Here is a 24,545-nt window from a genome sequence, read left to right as displayed (position 1 = left end):
ATTATAGCTTTAAAAGAGCAAAAATGAGCTGCTAATGTTTGATAACATGCCTTGCGATAAGACATTTTAGGTCCTAAGGGAAATGACAGTACCATTCACATTAGCTGAAGTTTCTTTCTGCAAGCTCGAAAGGGAAGTTGAACTGTGGTAATACCGTTTTTTATCTTGAAGGCCAAAAGTGGTTTTGAGAATGTGTGCTATCATTTCCTTCAACAACTCAGTACAGAACCAATCTTGAGTTCCTCATTTCTACACTTGCAGAGGCAGAAACACAGCTCACTTTCTTTCCTGGTCTTTTCTCCTGTGAGCCCCGTGGAAAGGCTCAGAACAGTGTTTTATTCACCATGTGTAACTATGAAATAACATTCATCGGTGGCAGAGAGACGGACTAAGTGCATCTGACATCTCTTGATCATTGGGACAGAATATGGAAATGTCACTGGTTTTCTTTTCTCAATTAAACATGTGTGAATCAAAGGAGAAAACTTTTTTCAAACTAATGCATGGGTCAGGAAAAGAAGAAACAAGCATCGAGGCCAAAATCAGGTAAAATTAGAGACGTTTAGGTCAACCTTGTACTTTAGAAAGCAAGGTTGAGGAATATGTGTTAGCTCTGACTTTGTAAATACTTTGTTGAAAATATATTGATTGAGTGCTGCAATTGAAGATGGAAGCTTTCTTATATTTTTAAACTACTGATGTTTAGTCTAATTTAACTTCATTTTTAAAAGGTTTACAATTTTAGCCACACCAAAGCATTAAAATAGCAATTAATAAAACAGACCCTCAAATACTTGTTTGTTGACGTACAAAAGAATTGTATGTGGCGTGCTCTATGCTAATTCCTCTATAGGCTATTTAATTAAAACGGATTAAGTAAAAGAAGGTGTATTTCTGAATGGAGGTGGGTGTTTATCAATTCCAAATTTTTGGGGGAGGTTGAATAAAACTTCTGTGACATCGGAATGATCCTGAATGCATTATTGTTTTTACAGAGCTAAAGAAAAAAGAAATAGGCTAAGTCTTCTCCTACAGAGGCCTGACTTCCATGGGGAGACTCACACCAGCAGATCTGCCCTCCTGGCCAAAGAAACAAGGTAGGGACCATCAATTCCCTGTGAGCACAGTTTTCTGGTTCTATAATTCATGATTAAGGGAAAAGGAAATGAGAGTAAATATGCTATTGGAAACTAAATAGTAACGTCAACACAGTGCAGTATTTCATTTCCCAAAACAAAGAATAGTTCTAATATTCAACCACTTTCATAACCCAAATCAAATAATTAGAACTTTCAAATGTGTCCTCTCATAATTGATGGGCCTGTCCATTTTAAAAGATATCCTTTATAGCCCATTAATTGATGAAGTAGTATTTTCTTTAGGTACTGTAAATTTGTCACCAGAAAAGTTTACTTATCTATTTCCTCAGATTAAGAACGTATCTCATGAATGGCAACAAGAAATACACAAATAAAGGAAGTGTTGTAATTTGGTTAAGCATTTTCTTAACTCAAAAAATAAAAATAGCCTTATCTATTATCATATAGTTATTTAAATTTTGAATATGTCTAGTTAAAGATACAAAAATATTTCACTTTCTGTTTTATTGGCCTCTCTAATCATATCAAAACCAGCTTTTACCTTACCCCTTGAAACTTCAACAATCTTCATGCATTTAAAAGAAGGAAGAAAGAGCCGGGCGGTGGTGGCACACACCTTTAATCCCAGCACTCGGGAGGCAGAGCCAGGCGGATCTCTGTGAGTTCGAGGCCAGCCTGGGCTACCAAGTGAGCTCCAGGAAAGGTGCAAAGCTATGCAGAGAAACCCTGTCTCGAAAAACCAAAAAAAAAAAAAAAAGAAGGAAGAAAGAATCATACAAACAAAAACCAGCACCTTGTAGTTACAGATTCAAGGAAATGCATTTAAAAAAAAGAAAGAAAGAAAGAAAGAAAGCACTGGAAAGACACTGTTTATGCTTTCTTACTTGCTGAATTTTTTAAAATGTAGTTTATCTGATCTCTCTGTCTCTCTATCTCTGTCTCTCACTTTCTCTCAAAATCTCTCTCTCACTCACTTTTAACTTAACATATGACTACTTTTATTTAAAAACTAAAACAACTTTGACACTTTGGGAAAAACTGCAATATTTCATTGTTCAGTGGGAAAAGGAAAAGGAAAACTGAGTGCTGTCGAAGAGTCCACTGTCAGTTTGACTTGGGCTTAGAAAAGCAGAAGGAGAGAGTCTGCAGGTCTGCGGGGTCGTCCGAGGAGAGCGCAGACTGCTGAGCGGCTGTGCTGCAGAAGGATTCAGAAGTGAACGCGCTGCTCACTCCATCAAACATTTTGTTTTCTGCACAGAGTCTCCCGCGAAGAAGCAGTGAAATGGGCTGAATCATTTGACAAACTGCTTTCTCATAGAGGTTAGTGGGGTTTTCACCAAGCCCTCATTCCTTAATAAGACATTAAGATTACACATCTGCAATTATCAAAGGCAAATCGTCATCAGAGGTTTATATACCAGTAAGTAATTTGCAGTAATCTGAGTTCTAGTCGATGGGGGCAACTAAGGAAAAGAGTAGGGGCTAAAGGAAAACATATTTTTAATTTTCTTACGTATTCAGAGTTACTGTTGGTGAAATATTAGTTATTTCTTTATTCTTTAGTTAGCAGCTACAACTTTTAAATTTTAAATTACTATTATTTTAAATTTTCTAATATTTGAAAGAGAACTGGTTTTATTGAAAGTATATTTAATACATTAACCACATTATTTTATTCTTAATAGTCAAAACCTTGAAGTGGCTTCTTTGATATTTAGGGAATCCTCATGAAGATAGCTTTTTAAGAAAATTCTGATAAATTCCTATAGGTAGCCCTATAATACATCCACTTTTAATAATTTCTTTTATTTTTGGTATTATAATTACATTATTCCCACCTTCTTTCCTTCTTACAAACACTCCCATGTAGGCTTCATTGCTACTTTTCAATTTTATGACCTAATTGTTGTTATATGCATATTTGTAGATCTATTTTAAGGCAGAATCTTATAGAGAAGTTAAGAATCAGGTGCTTATTAATGCTTAGCATTGTGCCCTATTTCGGGGGAAGAATTAGAACAGGCTTGATTCTTCAACCTTAAGTTTGGGTCAGGGGCAGGCAGCCAGGATTTGTACTTCAAATACCAGGTATGCAAACTGTTTTTCTGAACGCTGTTTATTTTTCTCAAGTTTCAAAGTCAACAATCTGCATTTCATATTTCATGGGAAAACACAGTTTATTTTCCTTTCTGACCTGTTCAACAGAGAAAGTGAAACTTCATCAAGACCAGACACACAGGAATCCTGAGCTACAGCTTCTCTTTGTCTGCTCAATGCTGTATCTTACTTTACTCTTTGAAACATCACCCCTTCTGTGCTCCTTCCCCAGACTATCCAAAGAACAGGACAGGAAACCACTTCACACTTGAGCATGGCGGACCCAGTGGGCTTCCCATCCTCAAGTGTGTGCTGGAAGAAATGTTTATCATGAAGAGGGGAACTTGGAGAGGAAAGCAGACATTGGGCCTCTTTCATCACTAGGAAGAAGCAATTTCTCTTGTATTTCCTCATTTTCCAGTATATGCATAATGCTGAATACATTCATTGTTTATTGGGAACATTTACAACGATTTCTTCTGTGCCATACATGGTGTCACACCTTCTAACCCCAGGACCATGAAGCTGGAAACAGGAGGATCTGATTTAAGACTAGCCTCATTTACATACTAGTTTTGAAGTTAGTCTGGGCTATGATAACCTGATTCAAACTCTTAAAATGTTTTCTTCTAATACTTTTATAAATACAGTAAGTTATTGTTCATCATCACCCCACTATATGTATAGAACATACAAGTCATTCCTTCCAACATAAATAAATTTACACTCAATCCCTAACTTCTCTGTAGCCTCTGTTTCCTTGAACCCCTTTTAGTCTTGTTTATTCTCTATATTCTACTCTCAATTTCTATTAGTGTGTGGTGACCCCAACTCTTTTACTTCTATGAGATAAACTTGTTTATACTCCACATGAAGCCTCTGCCTTTACACCTGAATTATTCAACATGACATCTTCCCATTTCATCCATATCACCATCCATATTACAAGATGCATACCTAAGTTAACTCTGTACCTTAAACACTGTGTGTACAGTCATCTTCACTTTTTTTGCTGTCAATATTTTACTTCAAGCATATACAGTTTCCTTCATAATTTCAACTTATAAAGTATTTCCTTTTTAGAATTTTCTTTCAGTTAACATTTTGTACACACTAGTCTTTAGTCCCTATTAATGAAAATTATCTTAAAGAAAGATTCTTCTTTATAACTGAGTGATGATTTGTTAGAAGTAGCCATATATGGTTTCATCTGTGGAGCCTCACAGGAACATGAACCCTGAAAAATAGTAAGCGCCTACATACTAAAATTAGATTTGTTTCTAGAGAAGTTATGCTGGATCTCCTCTAAGATGTGAGATATTTCTGAAACATAAATGGCTGTATAGTCTTGGTTGTGCTCTATAATCTCATTGGCTTTCAGTGCCCACATGTAAACTTAGAATTTTTTTATTTCCCAAAGCAGCAGATTCAAGAAGTATTAAATGGCATGATGCATAAGAGGCTAACAAAGAGTAGCATCTATACAAATACAAATGACTGCTTCTGTAGTAAATTATATTATCACTTTAAAATAATCTTTTTCTATTTCCAGTAGGTTATAAACTAGACAACCAAGAGAAAGGGGGGTTGAAATTTCAATTGGAAGTAGTGTTTAAACTGGATTTATTTTTCTAATTAACAACCTGCTATATAACAACTCCATCATGCCCTCATCATCCAAAGTGAAGAAATACTAGGACATAGATTAGTCCTCACCTCACATTATGTAATTCTCATTTACAAGCACTGAAAACCAAACAGGCTGAATTTTTTCCCTAGTGGTGGAAATATGAATAAGCTGTAAACTACCCACAAGTTAAGGTAAACGGATGTGATGTGAATTTAAACACTTCATCACTCACTTACTTGTATATTAAAATCACATCTTACAACCAAAGTGTTAAATAGTTATAATAAATTCACAAATTATGCTACTAGTTCTACTTTACTGATTCAATTATTTTTCATTGCAGTGATAATTGTAAAACTAAATTATGAAACTTCAAATAATTACCTAACATACTCTTGATTACAATATTGAACTTAGTCCATTTCTAGAAATTTGGCACTGTGGAGGATAAAAGAAATTAAATGAATAGTTGAAAAGTGATCCTATGGAAAAATACATGCACACATACACAGACATTTCAAGAGAGACCCAGATACTTTAAGTTTTATATTATTTCCCTGGGATTAAATGGGTTGGTTACTCAAGTTATGTACCATATCTCTATAAAAGTACAAAACATTAAATTTAGTCAAACAGGAAATGAAGTTACATATCAAATGAGATGCAATAGAAATCTGATTACATTATTTCATAAAATGAGCTCCTATGAAAACCAGCATAGACTCACTAGGAGTAGTGGCTTTATCAATACAATCACAGAATAAGCAGTGTTGACACTATTTTCAGAGGGTTCATAGAAGTTCCAATCAAGCAGGCAGTCTAGGCTTGAGAGTTTACATTTCTGACTGATTCAGCAAATCAAAAAAGTATTTCTTTATTGCAGCATATAACTCAAAATGGGGAGAGTTAAAAAAAAAAAAAAGACAGACAAGACCCACCCACGAGAGTAAAACAGGAAAGTACCTGGATTTCCCTTATCCCAAAGAAAGCAGAGCTTCTAAGAGGTGTTTGGATAATTATCATCTTCAAATGTGTTTATATTTATTTATTTTATTATTTATGTGTATGAGTGTTTTGCCTTTGTGCAAGTATGTACACCACATGTGTAAGAATAGGTTTTCCATTCCCTGGATCTGGAGTTAAAGATGATTTGAGCCTCCATGTGGGTACTAGTAACCAAACCTGGGTCCTCAGCAAGAGCTGCTAGTTTTCTGAAATGCTGAGCCAACTCTACAGCCCAATTTTGATGATTTTCTTATTCACAGTTTAATTTTAAAATTAAATTGAAACACATAGAAAAGTGAAATCCAATAAAATGTACATTTGGTAAGGACTTTAGTTAATATATAAAAACAGTTTCATTAATGTTATTATGCATCAAGTTAATATAAGGTATTAGTGGCAGGAAAAATCAAATGTAGAGGATATGAAAACAATGTGTGAGTATCAAAACCTTCCATAAATACAAATATGATCTAAAATAAATTTCTATTCAAATGAGCTTAATGATATATTGCAATTTTTAACATAGCAGAATCCAATTTTTGTTCCTTATTTGTTTCTATGACAACATTCAGATATTTTTATTTTAAATCTTTATGTCTTGGGAATTTATTTGAAGTTGAAAATGAATCATAAAAATATAATTTAAATGTATGGATTTATTAATTTACAGATGCTGTTTAGTAAATCAAAATGTACTCATGTATCAAAAATACTATCAGAGTGTAATCATTAATTTCAAATTACATGGACTACCTTTATAGAAGTGAGACTTATCACTATGAATTTGAATATTATATGTGAAATAATGCAAATGAAATGTGTATATTATACACACATACATACATATATATGTTGATATATACACATATATATGCTTAGAGAAACATATATATGTTTAGAAAAAGCCAGTATTTTGACATGATACAAAAAAGCAAACAGTTCAGGTAACAATGAACAAAACATTGAAAAATCAATTTGAGGGCATGTTTTTGGAAACTCTTATGTTGGAAAGCTACCTCTGATGGACAGAAAGGTAGAATCTCATCAATTGGGTACCTACAAGGACTTCTCAAATAAAAACCTATACACTAAGTAAGGACCATGTTGGAAGGAAATTTGATGACCTTGCTAAAGTACTGATTGTGTACATATACTTTAGAATAAGAAGGTGAAAAATAAAAGGATGAGCCAACAATATCTAGGTTTTCTCTCTATGAAGTGGAAGATACTGTTCTTGTTTCAGATGAAAAGTGGAAGGTAAGGCATGTAGAGAGTAACAGGTTACTGTTAGAGACTGTTTAGTTGACATAAAACCTTATTGTCAGTTTTTCACATTTGTAGACTCATAGCTAGAATATGTAAGTGACTCTGGCATATAGATAGACAAGTTGCAAACTCTCACAGGGGGATTTAAAAGAGAATGGTACCTTCTGTGAGAGGTATCTCTACCAACTGCAGATATTTAACAGCTTATTTTAAATGCCCTCTTTCCTAGTCACTACAAACCTTCACAATATATTTAACTCTTTTCATTATGATTAGTTCATTGCAGACCTTTATACCTTTAGTTGTAGCTCTGATAAGTATTTTGCTGAAGATCACTTGTCATATTAAGGATAGGAACAGAATATGTCAGTCATTATTCTTTGGATTTAAAGATATAAACTGATCAAACTATGGAAAATGCTAGTTGCAGACTTTGAGTAGGGGCAGTAAGGAAAACCATGCTTCACTTTAGGGGAAGGAAATGACTATCTCTCTTTATACTTTCCACTTTGTGGTTTTTCAAGTTATTCTGTAAATTTCTATTACTACCAGTTTTCTGAACAATAAGGGGCTCTAGAGTTCCACAGAATTAATTTCTGACTCAAGATAACCAACATCAACAGTTTTGTAATCTAGCTAAAGGATAGAAATTTTAAAATTCCATCTTTGATTAAAAATTGATCACATGCTTAAATCATTATTGCAGAGGAACCCATGTACTCTATGGTAGCTCAAACCTATGAAGTCAAATATTAAAGGAGAAACTATTCAATATGGTACTTAGGATTTTATGCTGTACCTAGGCTTCCAACTTTAGAGTTTCTTGACTTGTTTCATTTGGTTTCTTGGCATCTGAAAAATACTACAACAGATGCAGGAGGTTCAATTTAGAAACATTGAATTATAAGAACTTCATGTTTGTATGACACATGGAGTCAGCCTCTTTCAAGCACTTGTGGTTGCCGCACTCACCATGTCTGCCTTGTAGAGGGGGGCTTGGGATGTGGCTGCCTCTGAGGAAGAAGTGTTTCCATGGTGGTCTATACACTGCCATCCAGAGTAAGAAGAACAGAATGTTCAATTACTAACTATGCTTGCATATAATTTTTAAACAAAATTTATTTAAATTTAAAACAAATGAGTGTCTTTCTTACATAATTTACTCCTTTCCTGAGTTAATATTTGTCACTGTTATATTATTATCTCACCAAAGCCATTCACTTAAGTGACCATGTCATGATCTCACAGCACACTCAACCAGGACTTTCCGTGACATCATTGTCACTTAGTTTTGAATGTTTATACCAGCTCAAGACCAATCAAGGGGAAAGAGAACTTTTGCATATTGTGACAGAGAATAATGGCTGACAGAGCCAAACTGCCTTCTTTGTGACCGAGTGAAAGAGTATTTGTAAAATAACAGTTATGATCTTTTTCTAGACTATTTCCACTTAAAGGTAATGCAGGTTGATTCCCTCTGCTACTCCAAACAGAACAAATGACTCTTACATTACCCTTTCTTTATCCTTGGTACACATCTGTCTGTTCTGTCTGCTAATTTCCATATGAATCAATTGGTATTCTTTCATTGTCTTCATGGACACTTATTGGCTAAAGTCATATAATATTGCATAAAATAAGCCTGAGTTTAATTTCCCATGCCCTCTTCTTTCCAAGCAAATTAGGTACCTGACATCCACTTCATCTATAAGCACATAGGGTTTAATCACACATGTTTTATTTATGAAAATAAATAAATCCATAACAACAAAAGTAATATAACAGTGTTTCAAGTTCTCAGCAATCACTCAGAAATTTTGTTATAATTAATATTACTTCATTTGAATGCCTAACACAGACCTCAAGTTCATACTAGGTGATTTTCAATTAAAATGGATCAGAGATTATTTTCCATTTAATAAAATGTTTAGATATATGATCCATGACAATTCTTTTTAGGTATAATTATAAATACGTTGTTGTAATTGAAAACTATTAATATGAAAAGCAATGGTTGTGTTCTGAAATGAAGACAATTACTGATTAACTGATACCATCAGTGCTTTGTGTTCAGTCTGTTTCTACATGACAAACAAATAAAGACAATTTGAAACAAAATGCATTAACCATTTACTGAGGTCAGAGTAACTGCTCAAAACCCAAATGAACAAACATTTCATTTCTTATTTCCAAAAGAGATATGACTGGAATAGAAAATTGTATTGGTACAATATGACAGGCACTTGATTTTTTTTTACCAACTTTGCTTCCATTTATATTTAAATTATGAGAAAAGAATAAGTGAGGACAAGAAACAAAAAATCTTTTTTTTACACAAGAGAATAGATAGGAAATGTGACATAAACAGAACAATCCCCAGTGATAGATTTTTTAATAACTGCAGAGGGTACATTTTCATATGAATATTCTGTAGTTTTATCATTGAAATTATCTGGAAATGTTCTCAAAATCATTTTTGGTATTGACTCCAATTATTTTCTAACATATATTTAAAAAGCGTCTACAGAAATTGAGTTTGTCAAGACTATTCAGTTGAGTATCACCACACTGAGCTTCAATAAGAAATAAGAATTTTGTCAGAAAACACAAAGACTCTGGGTGTTCTGACAGTACTCATTAGAGACAAATGAAGATGACAGGCTACTTTAAGAATCAAGTCTAAGAAAAACGGAAATTGACTTGGAAGAAACATCCAAATATTTTACAAATTCGAAAAAGGAAGGAAGTGTGTGTGGGGCGGAGCAGCTACTTTCCTTAGTGCCTAATATTCGTTACTAGGTCCTGAAGATGTTTGCTCATTCATTGGTTGGCTGGTTTTAATTATTTATTTTTTGTTTGGACACAAAGCTTGATTTTATTTTGATTATTTTGACATCTAATGTACATACAGTATGTTCCAACAAAAATAAATTCAATTTTGTATCAATGTACAAAATTTGTACACAATATACAAAAATTCAATCCAGTGTAAAGTATTTAAAATTGCTTGGTTTTATTTTACTCCTGATCAGACCCTGGGGGTGGGGGAGGCCTTGACCTCTGTTCTAGCCACTTGCACCTTAGGCAGTTCTTTTGTAGTTGTTTTCCTTTTATAGGAGAGACATGCCCCACACTTCAAATTCAGCTTTAACTTAGCAGTTATAAAGTGTTCTTCGCCTTTCACTTCTTATTTTCTTTCAAGTTCATTATAGCAGAAGATGGAAATCAAGAAATGACAAAGAATTGCAGAAACAGATGAAACCATAAAGCTATGGTTTTAGTCATACAGATAAAAATGGAAGATGTTTCCCTCTGTTAACAACCAGTAGCTGAACAATGTTTATGTCACTTGCTTTTAAAATTATCACCTTGCTTTCCTCTGTCATCTGAAACGTTGAAAGAATGTTGCAGTTTGGTGTTTGCTAATTAGAGGAAGAAGCCCCTTGGACAACAGTAGTGACACAAACTTTTGCATAGAAGTTCAGGAACTAGGATTCAGGTAAGGGAAAGAATTAAGAATGCATTCAAGAAAAATCATGCAGCAGGTCCAACATGCTAGTGAACCAAAGTAAAAGAGAGACTTCTGGTTGCTGATTCTGTTAGTTCATTTTGATAACTGTTAAGAGTTAGAAATCTTAAGGCCAGAGATCAGTGATTTTTGCTATAGAAACTTGTATATTTTTCCATATTTGGACATAATGTACTATTAATAAATATTCTTCCAGGAATCTTGTCCATTTCTTTTTCCCTTGAATATTTTGGGGAAAGCACATTGCTCAGTGTGAAAAATAAACCTGTAAAATAATATACTGACTGAGCTAACAAAACAAAAGGAACAACCCTGCTGGCTGCATCTCTGTGGTCAGTTTGCTGACTCATTCAGAAAATGCTGGGCAGTCAGTCTGCAAATGGCAGTTGTTTTTGAACTGACAAGTCTCACGGCACGTAAGGACTGCATGTGCCTTCTACAAGTTGCTAGTAGTTTCAAGATGTCTCCTCAGGGTATTTTAGTCTGGCATTCCACACTTTTTCATTAACATGGAATTCCCAATATTGGCCATTCAAGATCCTTTTGCTACAGAAAAGCAGAACCTTGCTTGCCCATTGAAATCTCAGTTCAAGAAGTACAGAAACTATGTCACATTTTTGTCATGAGTTTGGGCAGCCTTACGTTGTTCTAATGCTTAGCGATGTTGCAGTTTTCTTGGTCTTTCTCTGATTACTGATTTCTTATAACTCTAATATATTAGAAAGATTAATTGCAACAGAAAATGTAATCACACAATGTGTCATGACACTACAGATGGATTCTATGTGTTGGAAAAATAACTGTGGATACACAAAACATAATTTGGGGGTTTGTTTCCTGTTGTTGCTACATCAACTTTCCATATTAGTGGTAACTTAATCCCAAATCCATTCTGACAATTCTGTAGTTGAGAACTTTAGTATAAGTGCCATGACAATAAAAATCAAAGTTTCATTAGTCAATCATTTTTCCTAGAGAATCTAAGGCAAAATCTCTTTATCACTCATTTGGGTCATTGACTAATTATTCATAGTTACATACTAAGATATTTGACTTTTCCTGAAAACAAAGGAAAATCTCACCTTTGAGAATTCAACACATTACCTGATTCTTATCTGCCATCTTCCAGCTTCAAAGAGCTCCAAAGGCAAAAGCAATGATACAAATCTCTTTGTTCTCCTGTCTCTTCCATGTTTAAGACTCTTGACTAGCTTGGTTCTACCTGGTTTCTCTTCCCACCTCACATCCTTAACAAAGTCAAACCTTCAGGGTTCTTTTGTTTATGTAAGGTTACATATCTCCAGATAATAGAATTTTTGAATCACTTAAAATCAAACCCATGGACTTGTATGTGACCAGCAGAGCTCTATCACATACTAACCAGTCCTAAAATATAAACCGTTTGAAAACTATTATACTCATCCTATATTTCAGATTATAATGTGTCAGGATAATCTTCCTTGTGCTTGTATACTTGGAATGTGTTTGATAGGTTTTTCTATAACTGTCACTTATATTGATTTAATGAACAATTTATATGTGTAAGTTTTGTGTATTGTGATTGTCTACTCAATTATAATTTGTTTTATAATTTTTATATTTCTGATGACTGAGCATTTAATAATAATGAGATGGAAATACTCTTGATTTTGAAGTCATTTTAACTGACAAATATGATATTTTATTCATCTTTCCTAGGCTTAACTTCTGCCTTGTATACATCCTTTATCTTCATCGTCTTGATTTGTATACAATGGTTCTGTTTAGTCCACTTGAATATAACATCATTGATAGAGATGTAATTTTATCTCATGTCTTACTATTTATCTTTATTCTGCTATTATTAGTAAAACAAAGCCCTCCTCTTCCACGTAGTTTAATAGCCACTTTATATTTCTTTCTGTGTATGATAATAGTCTACATTGATTCAAATGCCTAGAACACTTTTAACATAGTATGCAATTATGATGGAAACAGATGCAGACCCACAGCGAAATATTAGATGGAGCCTGAGGAATGCTGCAGAAGGGGGAGAGAAGGTTTGTAGGAGCCAAAGGGGTCAAGGACACCACAAGAAAACTCAGAGAATCAGAATCGACTGACCTGACTCACAGGGGCTCTCAGAGACTGAACTGACAACCAGGGAGCCTGCATGGGACTGACCTAGGTACTCTGAATATAGGTTGTGATTGTGAAGCTTGACCCTGTTGTGGGACTCTTCAGCAGTCGGAACAGGGCTTGTCTCAAACTTTTACTGGCATTCAGACTAGGATAAGAAAAAATCTAAATGCAGTTTTAATTTGCATTTTCCTGATGGCTAAAAATAATGAATAATTATAGATATTTCTTAGCCGTTTGTGTTTCTTCTTCTGAGAATTCTCTGTTCAGATGTGTAGCCTACTTTTTAACTCAGTTGTTTATTTTCTTGGGGTTGTGTGTGTGTGTGTGTGTGTGTGTGTGTGTGTGTGTGTGGTCTCTCTGTCAGATGTACTGATAACAAAGATTTTCCCCCATTCTGTAGGCCACCTCTTAATTCAGTGATCAGTTTCTTCTGCAGTTTACTAGATTTTTAATGTCATGTTCTCCCAAATGCTGGTTTCTGATCCCATCCCCTTGGTGACTGAGTCTAGTTATAAAGTCCTTACCTGAGCCTAAATCCTATACTATACATCCTACTCTTTCTTCTAGAGTTTTCTGGTCTAATAATGAGATATTTGACCATTTGGAATTGATAGTCATTCAGCTTTTTTAAAAGGTCTACTTTCACTCTTCTACATGGAGATACACAGTTTTCCCAACACCATTTCTTAAAGGTGCTGTCTTTTTTCTAGTACATATTTTTGGTGTCTTTGTCAAAACTCAGGTAGTGTGCATAGACTTACACCTGGCTCACCAATTGCATTCAGTTGGTCCATGTGCTTTTTTCCCAATAGTATAATGCTATTTTTACAACCATGGCTCTCTGGTACAATTTAAATCATGCATGGGGATACCTCCATCAGCATTTCTTAGTGTTCAGGTTGTTTCGAATATCCAGGGCCATTTCATGGGTAAGGTTGTTTTTATTTTTAACTCCTCTGAAGAAGTGCATTGGGATTTTGATGCAAATTTCATTGAACCAAAGATTTCTCAGAGAATGGTGGCCATTTTCGCAATATTCATCATACCATTCGATTAGCACAGGAGATTTCTTCATCTCCTGGTGTCTTCTTCAGTTTATTTCCTTCTATTTTTGAAGTCTTGATTGGATAGGTCTTTTATTTCCTTTCTAAGGTTTATTTCAATGTGTGTTTAGGCTATTAGGATTAAATCGATTCCCCAATGTGTTTCTAATTATGCTTGTCTTCGACATATAGGATGGATACTGATTTGGGTTGGTCAATTTTGTCATCTAGTCTCTTTGATAGAAGAGTTTATCATTTCCAAAAAAAAATTGTTGACGTTATCGGGATATTTTATTTGTAAGATTATGTCATCTCTAGGTAGAGATTCTTTGACGTCTTTCTTTCATTTTTATCCCTTTTATCTTCTTATCTTGTCTTATTGCTTTGAGCATTATATTGAATAAAATATAAGTGAGCACCCTTAATTTATTCCTGATCTTAGAAAAAATGATTCAAGTGTTTCTCCATTTAAAATGATGGTATTTATTACTTTGTTATAGATAGATTTCATTATGTTGAGATATGTTCATATTTAGTATCTCCACGGTTTTTACCATGGAGGTTGAATTTTGGGAAATGCCTTTGTTGCATCAACTTGAGCATAGGTTTATATATTTTAAACCAATGCTGCCTCAAAGGGATGAAGACAATTTGATCATGGTGCATGTTTGTTTAGATGGTTCTTGAGCTTGGTTTTCACTTATTTTCTTAACATTTTTTGAATCTATGTTCATTGGTGAGAATAGTCTATAAAGCACTGTGTTTTATTGCTTTTCATATGGCTCCGTTTTTATCTTGGTTTATATGGTTCTGTCTTTATCTGGTTTCCCACAGCTCTGTCTTTATCTGGTTTCTTCATATCCAGGAAACATCTGATTTGTAAAAAGAAATTAGAAGTTGTCTTACTTAAGGTTTCTATTGTTGTGACAAATAACCATGACAGGAAAGCAAGTTGTGGAAGAAAGAATTTATTTGGCTTACACTTCTGTATCATAGTGCATCATTGAAGAAAGTTAGAACAGGAACTCAAGAAAGGCAGCATCCTGGGGGCAGGAACAATGCAGATGCCATGGAAGGAAGCTGCTTACTGGTTTGCTTCACAAGGCTTGCTCAGCCTGCTTTCTTACAGTACCCAGGACTATCAGCCCAGGGATAGCACCAGCCACTAAGGACTGTGTCCCCTGCCCTCAATCACTAATTGATAAAAGACCTTACAGATGGTTCTCATGGAGGCATTTCCTCAACTAAGCCTCCTTCCTCTCTGATGACTCTAACTTGTGTCAAGTTGACATAGAACTAATACAGAAATACTCCTTCCTTCTCTATTTTATAGAATAATTTCAGTAAAGTCAGTGTTAGTTCTTTCTGAAACTTTGGGCTGAATCCATCAGGCTCTAGGATTTCTTTAGTTGGGACATAATTAACTGCTGCTTCCATCTCATTGATGGTCATTGGTGTGTTTAAATAATTACATTATATTGGTTTAATTTTGGTAGGCTACATGCCTCTAGAATGTCATCCATTTCTTTTATATTTTACAATTTATTGAAATAAAACATTTTAAATATGTTTCAATGATTCATCAAATTTCCTTAGTATCTGTTATAATGTCTCCTTATTCGTTGCCAATTAATTAATTTGAATCATTTTTTTCTATTTCTTTGTTTTATTGATTCTTTTTATTAGTAGTTTTATTTCTATTTTATTAATTTTTGTCCTGACATCTGTTACTTCTACATATGGTTTTCAGAATTGGCTTGTTATCATTTTTTGTTTGTTTGTTTCTTATATTGATGGCTGAAGGTTCACCATCTGGTTGATTATTTAATATCTCTCTGATTTTTCATTTTAATGTAGACACGTAGTGTATTAACATCCTGTTTGAACTCTCTTTGTTGTAACCCATATATTTAAGTGTGCTGTGGTTTTATTTTCATTTAATTGTAGAATATATTTTATTCTCTTCTTGATTTCTGTAATTACCTATTCATCACTCAATAGTATATACTTTAATCTCTGTGGGTTTGCATATTTTCTGTACCTTCTCTTGCTCTTGATTTCAAGTTCTATTCCATTTTGGTCAGATAGAATGCAGGGTGTTGTTTCAACTTCTTATGTGTATTTTGTGTTTTTAATCTCCTAATATTTTAATATGTCATCTCGTTTAATATGTCAATCTTTTAAAGAAGATTCCATGGGGTTCTGAGAAGAAACTATATTCTTTTGTGTTTGGGTAGAATATTCTATAAATGTTTGTTCGATGTTATGTAACATCATTTCACTTCTGATGTTCTATAATTCAGGAGTTTATTTATTCATGTTTTGTGTAGTTGATCTTCTTAAAGGTTTGAGCATGGTACTGAAATTACACACTATTACTAAGTTGGGACAAATTTGTGATCTTAAGTCTAGTAATGTGTACTTAAGAAAACTGTATGAACTTTATTTATAAAATACATGTTTGTAAGTGTAATATCTTCTTGATGGGTAGTTCCTCAGATCAATATGAAGTAACCACCACTATCCTATGTGACAAGAATTGGTTTGGAGTCTATTTGTTAGATAGTAAAAGAATAATACCTGCTTGTTTCCATGTTGCATTTTCTTGGAATACTGTCTTTCATATTTTCATTTTAAGCCCTTGTTACTCATTTGTGCTAAAGTATGTTTCTTAGAGGCAACAAAAAGAAAGAATTTGCTTTCAAACTCAATGTGAATTCCTGTCTTTTGATGGGCAAACTGAGTCCATTGGTATTTAGAGTTATTATTGAAAGGTATGCATTGCTCCTTGTCATTTTCTTTTACTTCAGTCCTGTTTGTTGTTTAATTAGTCTTTCTTTTGTCACAGCATCATTTATTTCCTTATTGTAGTCTTAGTTTGTTTATTTTTCCCTTTAGACTGACATGTTTCTTCTAGTTTCTTCTGTAAAGTTGGCTTTAGTGGCCACAAATTCCTTTAGCCTCCTTTTATCATTGAATGAGTTTCTTTATTGATTAATTATGATTGATAGAACTGATGTGACAACTGTGATCTTTCAGAGTTTGAAACATGTCAATATTAATCAAAGACTTTATGTTTGTTAAAAGAAAATACACTTTATTAGCTGGAGGAATATTTGAAGTTGGGAGATTTTTTTTTTGGTAATTTCCTGTCTTGTGATATAAATCTTTTAATAATATTAACTGAAAGAAGTTGTTTCTGAAGTTGTTTGACATCTAATTTTTTCCCCTGCAAGTTCAAAAAAGTATAAAATTTACAACAACAAAGAAAAGTTTCAGAAAAAAACAAATGTTGACATAAAGGGAGACACTTAAAAAAGGGGGGCAGACAGTACTGGAGAGAAAATAGAAGAATACGACATTCTCAATTCTTAAGTTGAGGTTTACTGGAGAATAGAGAAAGCTAAACTATGAGAGACAGATTCAGAGAATGGACCAGATACCAGACATGAAGATAAAGTGTTTTAAAACCTTACAAATCTGAAATTTTTCTAATAATTTTTATTTGAGGGGATTATAATTACATTACACATTTCCCTTTCCCTTTCCTACTTCCTCAAAACCCTTCCATGTACTCCTGGCTATCTAATACCAAACAGTCAATCCTGAAAATATAAATACATGTGTCATCATGAAGACTGAGCATGTAACATTTGTATATTTAGGAATATATGCATATATATGTACTGCATGTGACTATATGTATTGTTTCGTGTCTTAGTTGGGGTTCCTATTGCTATGAAGAACACCATGACCATGGCAAATCTTAGGAAGGAAAATATTTAATTGGGGCTGGCTTAAAGTTCAAAGGTTTACTCCATTATCACCGTTGTAGAAAACATGGTGGGGTTCAGGCAGACATACTGCCAAAGAGGTAGCTGGGAGTTCTACATCTGTATCTGCAGGTGGCAGGAAGTAACAGTGCCACACTGGCCTGGCTTGATCTACTGGGACCTCAAAGCCCACCCCCTAGTGTAGCTAGAGTTTTCCTGCCTTGCCCACAGTCAGGACAAATCTCTGTCACCTGCCAGTCCCACAGCCGCTCAGACCCAACCAAGTAAACACAGAGACTTATATTGCTTACAAACTGTATGGCCGTGGCAGGCTTCTTGCTAACTGTTCTTACAGCTTAAATTAATCCATTTTTATAAATCTATACCTTGCCACGTGGCTGGTGGCTTACCGGCATCTTTACATGCTGCTTGTCCTGGTGGTGGCTGCAGTGTCTCTCTGCTTCAGCCTTCTCCTTCCCAGCATTTTCCTCTCTCCTTGTCCCACCTACTTCCTGCCTGGCCACTGGCCAATCAGTGTTTTATTTATTGACCAATCAGAGCAATTTGACATACAGACCATCCCACAGCACCCTAGGGATGCACTTCCACGCACAAAGCCACATCTCCAAATGGTGCCACTCCCTATGGACCTATGGTGGCCATTATGTTCAAACCACCACAGTTAGGGTTTCTATTGCTGTGAAGACACACCATGACCATGGCCACTTTTATAAAGGAAAAAAATTAAATGTAACTGGCTTATAGTTTCTGAGGTTTGGTCCATTATTGTCATGATAGGAAGCATGGCAGCATGCAGGCAGACATGGTGCTAGAGAAAAGAACTGAGAGTTCTAAATCTTGATAGGTAGGCATCAGAATGAGTGAAATAATGAGGAAGCCTTGAGCATCTGAGACCTCAAATCCTGCTCACAGTGACACCCTTCTGACAACAAGGCCACACCTATTCCAACAAGACCACATCTAATAGTGTCACTCCCTATAGGCCTATAGGGTTCATTTTTATTCAAACCATCACATTGATGTGTGTATTTGAGCATGTGTATAAAAAAAGAAAAGAAAAGAAGGCTACAAATTTGCAAAGAAATATTTTAAAGGGAGAGTTGGTTTATTATTATACAATTATCTGTCCAAATGTTCAAATATGGCTTATAAGGCCTCCCCATGTAACAACCCACCCGTGACAACAGAAATTAAAGAATTTTTAACTAAAGTGTGGAACAAAATTCAAAGAAAATTTGTCAAAGTATTTTCATTCCAACCTCAAAGTGATCTCCTTTAAGGAAGTTTATCTAAAAGTCCACATGAAGTATATTTCCTTTCTCTCAAGATTCTACAATGCAACTCCTATCCACGCAAGCAGTTTCAAATTTTTTGCACTGATTACAAATGAAAACTTATGTTTAAAATACAAATGATCAACATATAGTGTTTTTAATTTTTCAGTAGTTTTTATAAAAATCCATGAACTCAAACTTATGATCCTCTTGTCTCTACCTCATTCAGTGTATCCCACTTACTAAAAAGGAGACTAAGAAAAGATAGTATCAGGTGATAAGTGAGGACAGAATGAAGACACAAAGATATAGAGAGTCATAAAAGATGACATAGACTGAACTGTCTTGCTAATTTCAATTTTGTAAATTTTTTCTTTTGTCATAAATAAATATATCAAAATGTTGATTAATTGATTTTTTCCCTTTTTCCAATAATAGATTTTTTTTCTCAAATAACATATCCTTATTATGGTTTCCCCTTCTACTCCTCCCACACACTCCCACATCCATGTTCTATCTCTCATTAGAAAACCAACAGGCTTCTATGTAGACAAATTTCTAAATGATCTTATTAAATAAAAAACATGGAGCCAGAAATTGGGGTTAAAGCCTTAAAGAGATCAAGAAAATATGGAAAGCTACCAGCCAACCTTACCTCACCAACTCTGCAGCTTCCAAATGTATGTGGCTTCCTGTCTACTAAGGCTTTATGACTTGCATTGGCTCTCTTAACCCAGCTGCCTCACTTTCTCTTCCTACACAGCTCTGTCACTTTCTGTCTGTCTGAACAGACCTCCAGGTCTCTATGGTTGATACTGGGATTTAAGGTGTGGCTCTGTTCCCTAGTGTGGCCTTGCACACACGGAGACTGCTAAGTGATAGGATTAAGGGCATGTGCTACCATTGCCTGACTTCTTTGTTTACTTAAAATGGCTTGCTATTTCCTCTGATCTCCAGGCAAACTTTATTAAAGCACAAAATAAAATATCACCGTATTTCAGCTCAATGAAAATATCACCACACTTCTAAGTGATAATAATAAAATAATAATTTTTTATATAAAATAATAATAATAAAATAATAAATAATAAAATAAAATATGCTAAGATAAAACTAAAACAAACATATTAGATAAAAACATAAAACAGACAATATTAGCCCAAGAAAAAGCACAAGAAACAGATAGAGATGGAGAGTCTTACTTGTTTTGTTACTCTGTAATCCCCATAAAAACACAAAACTGGAAGCCTTATATATACACAAAGTACCTGGAAGGGGAAAAAAAAACAACCACAGGAAAAAAACTAAAACTAAAAGATAAAATTTAAAAAGGAAAAGAAAAATCCCTGACATATTTTGAAACAAAGAACTTACAAAAATGCCATAAGGGGTTATTTTGCTGTCTGTCTTCTGTTGAGTATGAAGCCTACCCTTAAGAGAGGTTATTTTACTAATAAAGATGCAGGAGCCAGATACTGGAGTGAATGCCTGATAGCTCAGAGAGGCTGAAAAGCAACCAGCTGAATTTCCTCTTTAGCTGACAACTCACACTCAAAATCCCTCCCTACTACTTACTCCCTGTGCATTTCTGTATCCATTTTCCAGGCTCTCTCTAAATTTCTAGGACTACTTCTTGTCAACTAGTTGTTGGCTCTGCCTCTTCACCCTAGGTTTTACTTAATTAACACAATTTTAGGGTCACATTGTGATCATATACCCTACAACAGTAGTATGCAGTACACACTGCTTCTGGTATCAAGAACACTAGCTAGTATGGATAAAAGCTTTAGGTAGACACTGACTCAACTTTTCCATATTCAATGTATTATGTAGGTGTTGTCTTCAACAATAGTGCCTTTCCATTCGATCCTCCCATTCCAGCCAATAACCTCAGTTAAAAAAAAATTCCGTAGACCAGAAAAAGAAAGAATAGCCAAAGTAGTTGAAAAAACAGAAGTTGAAAATCAAAATGTCTTAGAGTTGAATCTAAAGTTTGTTACCTTTACCTACAGAAGTTTTACATGGTTGAGCATAAATTACTGACAATGATCAAAAATATTATCATCCTCATCATTGCTACCACTACCACCACCACCATAATGGAGTAGTTACCATGCACCAGCCACTTTTTTTTAGCACTTTGCATATGTCAACACATTTAATTCACTGGTTGGCCTTGTTATGTAGATATCATATTCTTAACTTTAAATATCGAAAAAGTTAATTGAATGAAGAAAAATCCATTCAAGGACACATAGGAGGTAGGTGAACATAATATTGAGTCAAGGTAATTTTTTATAACTTATTGACTGTCCCAAACACTTATGGTATAAAGGAAAAAGGATAAAAACAGCCTCCTGTGTTTAAAAGTTTCCATGATATAGGTCAAGTTGTTAATTTACATATGTGTCTTATTATTTTAATTTTAAAATATATACTTCATACAATATTCAGAAGATATTATTTGATTTTATATTCTTTACAATTTTCACAACTACATAAGACTAAATGTACTTTATTTCATTCTCTTTTCATCATGGATTATTTCCTCTGAAGCATGTGAGAAGTCTCCTGGAATATGTGAGGCCTGAGCATTTAAGCCCATTCATACTCAGGACTGGCAGGCAGTGTGAATTTGGTGGACAGACTTGGGAAAAGAAGACCATGTAGAACTTGGATATGTAGAGACAATGGAAAGAGAACTTCAGGGTCCCCAGTACATGAAGCATGATCCGGTAGTGGGTTAGAATGGAATCCACGAGAAAGACTTCAGAAGTTTACAGAATAATCCCTCTGAGACATGAATAGATGAGATGTAAATTGTGTTGTACAGGATGGTTCTTTTTACTTTTAGATTTAAGAATTTAGATCTAAGTATGATTTACCTTTATTACATAGAAACAATGTCCTCCTTTCAATTTGCTCAAAATGTTTTATATGAAGCCCTCCACACATACTGGTTAAATATGTGGTGGGGCCATGTAGAATTAGAAGGACAATAACTTCTACTGTTAGTTCTTGTGTATGCTTTAATATCAAGCAGGGCATTTTCCCACCATGACTGTTTCATAGTAACACAATATTATTTGTTTTTGGTAGATGGACTGGATGCTTTTACTAGATTTCTTAAAACTGAATTCAGTGAGGAAAACATTGAATTTTGGGTAGCCTGTGAAGATTTCAAGAAATGCAAGGAACCTCAACAAATCATCCTAAAAGCCAAAGCAATATATGAGAAGTTCATTAAGAATGATGCTCCCAAAGAGGTACAGTGATGATGGAAAACACATGTAACATTTTCACAGGGTTTTCACCAAGGTGGCCACCTCATTCATTCCACAAGAGACCTCAAGATTTCATTAAAGTGAAACTGGTGAATTGCAGATGTCTACCTATTGACATAATATAACATAATATCATCATGGGTAAAAAGTATAAGGCCAATGTTCAGAGTTAGACCAGAGTAAATAAAGTTGCAACAATCGGATCCTTTCTATAATCTGTATTAACAATATTAGCAGAAACAACTACTTATTAGAAACTAAAGATTTCTGAAGGTGATAACAAGACAAACACACATGTAAAATACCATGTAAAAATTATGTAGTACTTTACAAGGTTATACTGAGCCAGCAGCATTAAAGGTGGTTAAAGGCGTTTATCTCCAAGCCAGAAGACTGGAGTTCAATGCCCAGCCCCCACCTGGTGGAAAAAGGGAACCAACTCTGCAAAGATGTTCTCTGATCTTCAAACTATTCTGGGGCGTGCATGTCCCAAAAATAATAAATAAAATTTGAAAATAATTTTATCTTTTCTACCTACATGAAGTTTTGTTTGTCCAAAGGAATTACTTTATTAGTTTGGAATAGGCTAAAAAATAGATATTTAATTGACAAAGAATGTGACTCCACTTTGGCAGTATTTCAAGTGAAAAACAATTGTTCTTTATTTTGATTATAGCTAACTAAGTTGATCCTATGGTATAGTTGGTAAACTGATATCATTTAGCAGCTATTATTTGACTGCCATAAAAAATTAAATGGTTTGATGTTTCTAGTCTGTATTCAATAAGTAGTATTTCCACTTCCAGGGTAAAACAGATGCTCTCTCACTGTTCAACTACAAGTTATTACTATTGTTCTACATTTTGGTCATGAGACAAATACCTAAGATCATTCAAATTAAGGAAAGAAGAAAAGAAAACGTTTTTGTCTCACATTTCAGGGCACACATGGTCCTGTTGATTTGGGTACTACAGCAAAATTCTATGTAATGGCAGAAATGGTATGTCAGAGAAACTTGCTGAATTTATAGTGTCTGCAGATAAAGAGAGGGAGGCAGGAAATGGGAGATGACAGAAAGGGATGAAGGGAGAGAGATCAGAATTCCAGTAACCCCTCAATGCAGGACTTCAATAACCTAAATTCTTTCCACTACATCCTAAGGATTCCGTCACTGTCCAATAGAGCCACAGGGTGGCAACCAAAACTTGATTATTATAATTATATTAACAACTTTGTGGGAAATTGTTAAAAACCAAAGTTACTACATAGTCTATAAAGCAATGCTCTCTACATGGATATGTTGCTCTAGGAAAGGGTGTTTGTTTAGTTATGTGAAATTATAGCAGATTATATGGTTACCCAAAAGTGGAACACAGGATAGCTTCCTGAAAATATAATATTAGTATCAGATACATCAAGAGTATAATAAAAAAAAGTTAAAGGATATTTTATGTTTAGGACACACTGATTTGTTGGCACATTTTTTTGCTTGTAGGGAAAAATAACATGATGGAAAAAGTAGCAACTTGAACAGAAAGGTCTTATTGATATCACGGCTGTGCCCCAAGCTTCTCATTCCCTATAACTTAAACACTTTCAACTTCTGAAACTTTAGCTCCCCACTGTGAAACTGGTGAGTTAATGTGATGATCATATGATAGCTACTATTGCATTATTCAATTGTGCTGAGTTAGAATAAGCATAACTATTAACAAAGAGATAGGAAGTGAGACACTAGCCTAGAATACACCACCGTATCCCTAGACCCTAGGAGAAAATACCCCAAGATTCAAACATGCCACAGCCCCTTCAACATTGTAAGAGCATAAGATGTTCTCAAAGACATTGTATTAGTAGCCTATAATTGTTCCTTTTTTCCTATTTATGCAGGTTAACCTTGATTTTCATACCAAGGAAGTAATTGCTAAGAGCATCACAGAGCCAACTCTCCAAAGTTTTGACCCAGCACAAAGCAGAGTCTATCAGCTCATGGAACAAGACAGCTATCCACGCTTTCTGAAGTCTGAGATCTACTTACATGTGCTAGAAGGAAGACCTCAGAGACCAACCAATCTGAGGAGACGATCGCGATCATTTACCTACAATGAGTTTCAAGACGTAAAGTCAGATGTTTCCATTTGGTTATGAGTAAAAGTAATGTTTCTTATTTTGGTGGGAAATGTATACATCTGATTCTAAAATATAGCTTATGTATAGTAAGAAATGATCACACTTTTAAAATAAACCAAGCAAAAGCATTTTTAAAATGCAATAACTTTTATATTAAAATAATACCGAGAGGCAGAGCCAGGAGGATCTCTGTGAGTTCAAGGCCAGCCTGGTCTACAAAGCAAGTTCCAGGAAAATAATAATTCATAGTCTATATTCACGAAAACCTAGTT

At 34.5% G+C, this 24,545-nt stretch overlaps 1 protein-coding gene across 1 annotated transcript; it reads left to right on the top strand.

Annotated features, from left to right (window-relative positions):
• Nucleotides 1-289: 289 nt before the first annotated feature.
• Nucleotides 290-24,425, top strand: Rgs18 (regulator of G protein signaling 18). The gene is made up of 5 exons (XM_006997375.4): nucleotides 290-546; nucleotides 996-1,097; nucleotides 2,359-2,420; nucleotides 21,959-22,125; nucleotides 24,034-24,425. Exons 1-5 carry the CDS (start codon nucleotides 428-430, stop codon nucleotides 24,289-24,291), a joined length of 708 nt encoding a protein of 235 aa, XP_006997437.2. The 5' UTR covers nucleotides 290-427; the 3' UTR covers nucleotides 24,292-24,425.
• The last annotated feature ends 120 nt before the right edge of the window (nucleotides 24,426-24,545 follow it).

The sequence above is a fragment of the Peromyscus maniculatus genome, chromosome 11, assembly GCF_049852395.1.
Source record: "Peromyscus maniculatus bairdii isolate BWxNUB_F1_BW_parent chromosome 11, HU_Pman_BW_mat_3.1, whole genome shotgun sequence".
In the NCBI taxonomy this organism is placed as follows: Eukaryota; Metazoa; Chordata; class Mammalia; order Rodentia; family Cricetidae; genus Peromyscus; species Peromyscus maniculatus.
The sequence above is the reverse complement of the archived record's forward strand: the minus strand, read 5'-3'. Positions and strand labels throughout refer to the sequence as shown.